This window comes from Macadamia integrifolia, chromosome 14, assembly GCF_013358625.1.
Source record: "Macadamia integrifolia cultivar HAES 741 chromosome 14, SCU_Mint_v3, whole genome shotgun sequence".
Lineage (NCBI taxonomy): Eukaryota > Viridiplantae > Streptophyta > Magnoliopsida > Proteales > Proteaceae > Macadamia > Macadamia integrifolia.
This window is the reverse complement of record NC_056570.1, coordinates 28,851,242-28,861,328: the sequence shown is the minus strand read 5'-3', so window position 1 is coordinate 28,861,328 and position 10,087 is coordinate 28,851,242. Positions and strand designations below refer to the sequence as shown.

Genomic DNA, 10,087 nt, shown 5'->3' with positions numbered 1-10,087 from the left:
GCACAGCTACACATTATTTTGTTGTGCGAAAAGAAAGATAGACCCAAAGAGCACTAACGTATGCTACACTCCCGGGTAAAGTACTCAATCCACTCTTATTATTTATGCTGGTAAAATGGCAAGTTGAATATGACTCTATATATTGAAGACTAAAGAGATTTATCAACTTTGGTAACCAGTTCCAAGTGCACAATGGTGGCACCATACACATTATATTTATTCCATCAAACAAAATTTATTTCACCAAAATAAAATCAAACAAAATTCATTTTAGTGTAAACTAACCAATATTTATCTTTCTTAATTACCCAGGCCGTTTTGCATCATAGAAACAAAGAGTAATTGGTTCCAAGTATCAGGAACACCAGCAAGACACCAATGGCTGCAATCCACACCCTCATTACCGGAGTAAAGAGATTGGTGTCCATCCTTCCTCAACTGCGATAAATTGGTCACATCAAGCAAATCAACTGGCGTTGACATCTTTCTCAACAAATTCTTCACCACAGCTTCACCAGGAAGTGGCCCACTTGGGTATTTGTACCCATACCCACTTACTGGCTCTGTCTGCCCTTTGCAGCTCCCATTTGTTTGGTTCCAGTCTGCACCGCTGAATCATTTGACAATGATCCAATGGAAGTAAAAATAAGATTAGTGAGTTTAAATTGATTAATCATTATCCTGTATGATGATTAGAGGGTCTATCTTGGTTCAATGATAAGGTTTCTTTATTGTGATCTAGTGAATGTGGGTTTGAGTTGAAAAATAGTCTCTTTGGAAAGAGGGACATTATGATCCTCTTCAAACCCTAAATCATTATTAGTGAGCAGTTACTAATCGAAGAATATTAAGGTTGCTTACTTGAAATGGGTTGGAGAGATGCCCTGATAATAGACTTGAGTTGTTTTTGGGTTGATATTGGAGTCCACCCATTTGGACCATGTAGTGAATCCTTTCTGAAATGCAACCATACGATCCATGTCATTGTATAGCTTGCCTCCATCTTCAATGTACTTCCATCTGCAATACAACAACCGTTTAAATTGGATTTGATTTTGTCATCGAAAAGGAAAGATTTGAAGAATCTTGCCAAAAATAAAATTGATTTGCAAATATCATACCAAAATTATGTTCAGAGAAAATTAAAAGGAAAGAAAATTGTAAAAGAAAATAGAATTTATTGGAATCTAATGCCAAAAATATGTTGAGAGAATTAACAATGAAAGAAGGTTTCCTTTTATTCTTATCTCAACATATTTTTGCGCTAATTTTTTCGGATAAAGGTAAAATTGTAAAAAATCACAATTTTTGTTAACTAAAATATGAAAAAAAACAAAAAAGGGATCAATTTAGGCTGATATAGATCGATCGGACTGGTTCCTTGCTCAACATAGCTATCTTGAACAAAACAAGAACACAATTTTTTTTTGATAACGATGGTTAGTCAAGCCTTCAGCTTGACTATTCCTACGGGCCTATACTGACCCCACAACCACATGAACTAGTTGAATGAGAACCATTCAACTTTCATTGAAACAGTAAATAACACTAAACACCCCATGTGAGTGGCCTCAAGGAAAAAAGAGGAGTTAAACTCAGAACCACATGTTTTCTGAGGCAAATGTTCATTGCTAACTTGGCTACCCCCTTGGGTTTAAATCATGAACATGTCATGGATATGGAGACTATTTCAATCAAATTCTTACGGTTGTAGACTTCCTGTGTGAAACCACCAATGCCAGGTGTTGAAGATTAACACATCAGCATTCTTCCATCGATCACCTCCAGAGATAGAGTCCAATTTAAGAATTTTTCCGGTACTTTCAGTGACTAAGTCCACAAGGAACACATTGCGATCGAAGTTCACCGATACGTTATAGTCCTGGAAATTCAAGAAATAAGATAAGACATAATTTTTGGAATCTATATTGACTGGATCTGGATCTTCTCCATAGATCCCATGGACTATAGAGTGTTCCACAACTAGGAGAATCCAGACACATGTCTCAAGGTCATCCCAATCATGGGATCACTCTATGATCCATGGGCTTTACGAAGAGGAATCCTATCCATATTCACTCCCGCATGGGATTCATCGTTCATAAAGTAAAGAATGAAGAACACACCGGAAATGTAAATGTATACACGCCATCTTTTGCCCCTTTTATGTACTTTGCCTGGGGCACTGAGGAGTGAATCATGCATGTCAAAGATTGCCATTGGTTATTGCTTAGTGAGTCTCCCACGAAGAGGATCGTCTTGCCCTTGAGCATCTTAAAGAAAATTTCAACGTTGAACCTACATGACAATGTTTATACAAGATGATTAGATGGATTTCGATCAAATGACTTAGATTTTAGTGCTTGATGGGTTATTCCTATACCTTGGCAAAAAACAGCCCGCGGGTACCCATTCATAGTTGAGATAGAGCTTGTCTGGCCGTCCATTCTTCAAGCAATCAAATCCTTTGTCGATGAATGGGCAGCTTGATGCATCATAGTAAGGAGAAGAATCGTTCGCCCAACTGCCATCGTAGAGATTACATCCAATACGTTCAATTAATTTTGCAGAGGCATGGTGAAGTAGATATGAAGAGATAAGCACTAGGACAATAACATAAAAGTTTTTGTTATGAAACCCATTACCCATTGCAAGAGAATAGAAGAATGAAGCATTTGAAAACAAATGAAAGAGGGAGAATTTAAGTAAAAGATTTACTAGTTTATAAGGAAAGAAGTGATTATGTAATTAATAAGATTTATGAAGATTTTAAATTAATGAGAGAGAGAGGTAATAGAAATGTCGTAATGTGAGATGCTAAAAGAGGAGTCCATATCAGGTTCTTGTACGAGAATTATTCTGGTTTACTGTCGGATCTATATATGAAATTCACTTTATTTATTTATTTATTTATTTTTATAACAGATTTTCATATTGAGTAGATTCTATATGTGGATCAGATACTATATGTGAATTATTTGATCCAACTTTGTACATGAGAGGGGTAGGAGACTGTTTCAAAAAAGAGTAAGAGAAAAAAAATACACATTGAATATTTTTATACCCAACTGTGTATGAGTGTATAGGGCATGGAGGAGCCAAGTTCCTTTTGGCTTGTATTAATTGTGGGAGATTGACTCCTCTGCCAACTTTCATTTTATAATCTTTCCATGTGCATGTGTCTATGGATCCTCATGAATCAATTACTGGATCATTGTTGTGTTGGAACTCCCTATGGGTTTTAGATTGAAACCCTATGGAGGAAACCACACAGGAAAAACAAGAACACGAATTTAATAAAATTATGGAGGATCGATTTGTACCTTTCACCTAGTATGCTGAAGATGATTGATGTTGGTCACTCCCACTTTCGCTCTCTTGGCTTGGCTATGGATCTTCTACAACCCCTTAAACCTCCTTGGTTCTCTCACTTTAGTGGTAAAGTGGGGAAGAGTGAATAATGGCTGTAGGGACCCAAAACCTAGTATTTATAATACTGTCCTGCACTCAAAACCCTAAACCACAATGGGTTGAGCCAGCATATCCCTAAGCTTGAGAGTGGACCGAACCGGTTCATGCAATTTGACTCTCACCCATTTAATCAACCCGAATAATTAATTTAGCCCATAAATCCAACAATCTCCCACTTGGGCTACATTAATTATAAGGATGTCTTTTAAATTGGTGTGGCCATAGAATCTTATTACATTAACCACTCTTACTGTGATTCAGTTGAAAAACCACTCACATCGAATAACAGCAGAAGATACACCTCAATATACGGCATACAACTTTCTGTTATTACAAACATAAGTAAGTTTTTTAACACGAATCTATGTGGGATACCGTCACAGAAATATTGACATATCCTCAAATTACACTGTTGTCATTCCATGTAGGTCCTTAACTGTGATATTAACCTTCACTGTGGCAAATCGCCTTTGATCTGTGGTTAATATCTAACTGTGGCCTTCCGCCTATAAACTGTGGCAAATATTGCCTATGAACTGTGACAAATACTGTCTTAAAATGTGGCAAACATTACCTTTTGAACTGTGGCAAAATATTACCTATAACCAAGACAATTACTGCCTATAAAAACATTCTTAAATGAAATCATAAACCAAATATTTCAATAAATAACTGTGCATAATGTAAATGCTAAAACTTAACCATAATTCATCAAACTGTGCCCCAAAACATACGGGCTAAGGTTCAAAACATAAACAAATACTAAACAAAATCAAAACTCCCACTAATCAAGCATTTCAAATAACTGTATGTAAAGAAATCCTAACTACTTGATGGGACCAAATTTTACTTGCTCTCAATTACTGGTGATCATTCTACTTCACCCTTTCTTGGTATCATCCTGCTTATCAACCCCAGAATTCTTCCTCTTCTCTAACCATTTCTTGAAAATAAAACAGTCATTCTTCACATGTCATTTCTTATGGCACCAGAAACACTCTACGTTGTAGGTATTCTCTTCATCCTGAGCCTTTTGAGATGTGTCAAGTTCTTGAGAGCTATTATTTCTGTCATATGGCTTGGCGCTTCCTCTGTTGGAAAAATTTTTGTTCCTTCTGCTTGGTCCACCAGAAGATCCCTTGTGAAAAGTTGCATGTGCACTCTCAAACCTAGTTTGTTTCAATTTTTCTTCCTCTTGAGTGCAAATGGAAATTAGCTCATTTAGGTTCCAATCGTCCTTCAGTGCAATGTAGGTAGATTGGATAACCTTATACTGACTAGGGAGGGTATTCAGTGCAATATGTACAATATATTCTTCATCGATCTGTATTCCAAGATCCTTAAGTTTACCAGCATCAGTAGCTACACCCAAAATGTATTCTCTAACACTCCCACATCCATCATACCTTGTATTCATTAGCCTGGTCATCAATGTGGTTTTCTCAGCTTTCTTGTTGTGTTGAAATCTACCTTTAATAGCATCCAGGAATTCTTTTGCAGTGTCTTTGATCTCTATGTTCCCACGTATAATTTCAGGAACTGCCTTTTTTAAAACCAGTATGCACTTTCTGTTTGCTTCAGTCCATTTCTTAAACTTGGTCCTTTCAGCACTTCTGCTCGAGTCTGTGAGAGGCTCAGGTTTAGGCTCCCTAAGTGCCAAGTCTAAGTCAAGAAGACCTAAATGCAATTCTAATTCTTCCACCCACTTTTGATAGTTGTTACCAGTGAGCATTGGGATGGAAGACACATAACTTGAGGGAATGACCATCTTACTACAGCAGTAACAAGAACACAATACATGCCAAATATCAAAATATAAATCATAATATAAAAGCATGTAATACTATCAATATATTTTAAATAAGAGTTACAACTAAAAATGTATCCCTATCCTTTGGGACAGGAATTAGCTGATGCTCTTATATTCTTCTTTTAACTGTGAAAACAACACTAACTTCGGAATTCAATCACCTTTGGGCAAAAGAACTCCAAATTTAATGTCCCTTTCTGAAATGTGGATAATTATCCTCAAACCTTGATGACATAACCTTTGGGAAAGTATCATCTTTACTGTTGGGGAAGATACAATCGAATTGAATGTACCACTTTGGTGGGTTTCACTCAGTTCTATCATATCTTTCCCATTGGAGATATATATCTTTATGTTCAAAACATACATATAAATATGTCACTAGGACAACAATAACTATACAAGAGTTACAACCGCAACTACATTCCTATCCTTTGGGCTAAGAATGCACTGGTCCTCTTGTAAATTCATATTTACTGTGAAAAGAACAATAACTTTTGAAATCCCCTCACCTTTGGGCTTAGGAACCTCTAGGTTACTGTCATTTTCTTAACTTTGGTGACATCACCTTTGGGCAAATGTCACCTACATTGCTACCCTGTGGAAAATCATGAAATAATAAGATGTACCACTTTGGTGGATTCCACCTCATCATTTCATGGTTTCCTAAAGCAAAATTACTTCGCAACTAAGAATGAGCGGAAGCTTACACCCTTTTCCAGATTAACATATTTCAATTTAAAAACCTTTCCCAATTTCATGGTAACCAATAACATATACATTTTTCAAAGCATTGATTTATACTCTCTTGTTTCAATGATTAAAAATAAATACAACATACAATTTTAAATAAACATATCATTAAAAATTAGATCATTAAATGTATTTTTTTGAGATCATTTAAAACTCCTACCCAACTTAACTCATTTAAGTAAGACATGGGCTTTAGGTCTAGTGTCAAACAATCATGGGTTCAGCCCATTATTTAATTTACATGGGCTTTAAACTTAATATCAAACAATCATGGGTTCAACCCATTATTTAACATCTTAAAATCAAGTTTGGTAGTAGAAGTTTGACTCCGACTCCAACAAATCCCTGTGGGAGCCGATAACCTTTCTTTCACCCTTTTTATTTTTTTTATTTTTTTTAAGGATCAAACAGTGGACCTTTAACCCATTAGACTTAAAACAGTAAAACAAAACTTTTATTGAATAACTAAACATCCATGGGCTGAGCCCATTATTTATTTTAAAGAGTGGGTCATTTCTTTTGTTTTCTAAAACTTTAAAGGACAGCCCATTACGTTTTAAGAAGTGGCCCATTTCCATTTTATAAGAAAATAATAACTTAAAAGTGTGATAGACCGAAGTTTGGGTCTATCATCACCCACAAAAACAAAAAACCTATAACTAAACCCTCTTCCTCTACCGAGAGAGAGCAATGACATCCGAATCAGTTTTTTTTTTTCTCTCTCCTCCGGCAGCCGGTTTCCGGCGGCACGTGCCGGCGCGTCCGGAGGTTTCCGGTGACTTGCGGCATACCGCCGTGACCGTCTTCTCGTGATCTACAACTTTCGTGAAGAAAGTTTTCCCATACAGAATTTTTAAATGATGGTAAAATTACGATTTTTATGATTTTCATGATTTTTAATCAAATCAGGTTTTAAGTAACAATCAAAATCTTCATGTACAAGAAAAATTCAATTGATTCTTGTCCCATGTGGTCTGCTCTGATACCACTTGTTAGAACTCCCTATGGGTTTGAGTTTGAAACCCTATTGAGGAAACCACACAGGAAAAACAAGAACACGAATCTAATAAAATTATGGAGGATCGATTTGTACCTTTCACCTAGTATGCTGAAGATGATTGATGTTGGTCACTCCCACTTTCGCTCTCTTGGCTTGGCTATGGATCTTCTACAGCCCCTTAAACCTCCTTGATTCTCTCACTTTAGTGGTAAAGTGGGGAAGAGTGAATAATGGTTGTAGGGACCCAAAACCTAGTATTTATAATACTGTCCTGCACTCAAAACCCTAAACCACAATGGGTTGAGCCAGCATATCCCTAAGCTTGAGAGTGGACCGAACCGGTTCATGCAATTTGACTCTCACCCATTTAATCAACCCGAATAATTAATTTAGCCCATAAATCCAACAAGGTCCAGTATAAAAACTATTCTTACTGAATCTATATTTTATTACTGGAAAGTTCTGAGAGAGATGGCACCTGGAGGAAGAGATGCTGAACGTGTAAAGCTGAAGTTGGAAATTAAAGTTGAGGTAATCCTCTTAAAAATAAATATCATAACGTTAAGGCTGATGAAGGGGATTACTATGTCATTATGGTAAAAGACACACACATTAGTATTGCCTTTGCTCCCCTTTTTTTAAGTTAAATCTACCGAGAATGGATGGTAGCTTTACAAGGATAGCATGTGCTCATTCTCCTCAAATTAAGAACTCCAAATATAACTTACTGGTGCTTGTTAATCTTTCAACTCAGTTTTTAGGCTGATCGTTGGTTTACTTCACGTTATTCCACCAACTTAGCTTTTATAGCGATCCTTGGTTTGCTTCATGTTGTTAATTGTGGTTTCTTGTTAGACTCTGGATTACGACAAAGAAGGTTCAGTCTTGCGTATTCGTGGCAAGAATGTCCTAGAGAATGAGTATGTGAAGGCTAGTCTCATACTAATGTGAACTTTTCCCCCTCTTCTTATGAGGAGGCTGTTTCTGTAATGCTTCAACTAAATCATTCCTATCCATTTGCAGGTTGGGGCTTTCCATATACTGGAAATTGAACTACACCGTCCTTTTGTCTTGAGAAAGGTCTGTTACAGAAACTGCTTTGCATCTTTTTACCTTTATTTCCATGTGGACCTCTCATGATTTGATTGCTCTTTTTTTCTGATTTAATCCTCTTGTGTATGGATAATGGTTCATTTAATAGTCTTCTCTAAATTTATTTTCCCTTGCAATGCTTCTGACTTGATCAACGGAGGTTTTTATTTCCCTTTTGTTTATTTAGTTTTCCTGCAAAGAGTAAACTAATTTTTCAAAGGCCGAAGGTATGAGGCAAGCCATTTTGGACCATCGGGGCCATGAGGTCTAAGCCTCTGGCATGAAGTTAAGCCTTTTGTCCCCTATTTTTGAAGTGAGAACTAATCAATATCGGAAATATTTTGATAAAAGTTTAGATATTAACTTCTTATTTAGGAAAAGTATTTACCTGATTGAGGTTTCGACTAGAAAAAACCCACTGTTCAGGCCAGTGGCTTGAAAATTTCTCAATTTTCTACGAGAGGAACTTTTACTGTGTAACAGAACCTTTAAAGTATTTGGAGACCCTTGATATGCTACTCATAATAGATATAGTATTAGTCTAATAAAATTAAGAATTGTTCGAAAACCACCCTGGGTTAATATATGAGAAAATGTCCTTAATACAAGGTGTGTGCCTCCCACTTGAAGTGTGAGCCTCCAAGGTTGTGCTTTCAGGGGTTTTCTTTGAACTTCAGCCTGAATCCACCATTAATTTGTAAGCTTCATGTGTCTTCTAAAACATGAACATAAATATGTTTCTTATTTATCAACGGTTGATTTATTTTATTCAAATTTAGTTAGTTTTCAATAAAGAAAATGGGTCTTGTATGTTAAATTTTTAAGATAACACAATCGTTGATATTCTGCCAATAAAAGACATACACTGGTGTTGTTTTGAGTTCTCTAGTCTTGTCACTGAAAATGGGTCAATGTTACTCTTAGTTCTGTTGAAGATCTCACTTTTGCGAGAAGATACAATATCTTAAGAATGCTATACGGAATTATAGGCTTATAGCCATAGGTTGACAATATAATCAACTTGAGTGCTTCTTCCATTAGTGATAGCAGGAAAACATTATTATGGTTAGGAGTTTATTTTCTGGGTAATTTGGTACTTTAACCTTTTGTTTTAACTGGGAACACATTTTTGGAATTGGTGTTTTAGGTGGTGGGAATGTAAATCTTCTTTTTCATCCCATGGACGTGGGGTCAAAATATTTTTGGGCTGGAACGTGTTGAGGGGTTGAAATTCATTTTTGAGTTGGAACGTACCAAATTGGTGAACTAGGACAGCATCATGGTTTGAAATTTCAGTTGAAATTACCGAAATCTTGAGAAATAATTTGGTTTCGACCTATGTCGAATCGAAACTGCATGCGATTCTGTAGGCATGCAAAGTTCCGATCAAAGCTTAGAAATTTTGGTCAAAATTTTGGTACCATTTGGGCATTCTGGGTTTCGTACCCCCCGAAATGTACATTTACTTTGGATAAAAACAAAATGTTGAAAGAAAGATGTGGATCTCCTCATTTTAGCTTGCTCCGTCTCCTCTATAGTTTGGAAATGTCTATTGAGTAAATGCTGGCCAAGTAGAAGAAGAATCCTTCCATTAGCTAGAGAGTGGATTTGGGTGGATATGATGTATGCTGGAAACTCTATCTGTGATGTAGTCAGCAAGCTTGCCTTTGGAGCCATCATCAATACATTTTGGATGGAGCGTAATCTCGAAAAAGGGTTCTCTTCTTCTACATCCTGAGTAGATTTGAAAGTCCATTTCTTTTGAGGTCTTTACCAAGCTATCTTTGGTCTCCTCTCATGGTGTAGTTGATTCCCCAAGGAACATGCTTCTTCTTGTTCCTTGGGGTTTGCCAATTTCCTTGTTACAGCCTTCTGTAGCCTTTCCTTGATGGATGGGTTTTTGCTTTGTTTTGTATAGCTGTCTTGTATTGTTTTGCTCTTCCCCCCCCCCCTTCTTTAGG

The 10,087-nt window shown here is 36.5% G+C and overlaps 1 protein-coding gene across 1 annotated transcript; it reads right to left on the bottom strand.

The window, feature by feature from the left end:
* Positions 1 to 174: 174 nt before the first annotated feature.
* Positions 175 to 2,649, bottom strand: LOC122060533 (protein trichome birefringence-like 42). The gene is made up of 5 exons (XM_042623652.1): positions 2,384 to 2,649; positions 2,127 to 2,298; positions 1,707 to 1,882; positions 862 to 1,020; positions 175 to 610 (listed from the first exon to the last, which is right to left on the bottom strand). Exons 1-5 carry the CDS (start codon positions 2,647 to 2,649, stop codon positions 301 to 303), a joined length of 1,083 nt encoding a protein of 360 aa, XP_042479586.1. The 3' UTR covers positions 175 to 300.
* Positions 2,650 to 10,087: the final 7,438 nt, after the last annotated feature.

Bases quoted from the DNA above. Each gene is read 5' to 3' on its own strand.
- LOC122060533 (XM_042623652.1), bottom strand. From the start codon at position 2,649: ATGGGTAATGGGTTTCATAACAAAAACTTTTATGTTATTGTCCTAGTG. The intron at 1,021-1,706 runs GTAAGAATTTGA...GTTGTATTGCAG, and splicing joins CACACAGGAAGTCTACAACC to ATGGAAGTACATTGAAGATG. The intron at 611-861 runs GTAAGCAACCTT...CAAATGATTCAG, and splicing joins ATCTCTCCAACCCATTTCAA to CGGTGCAGACTGGAACCAAA.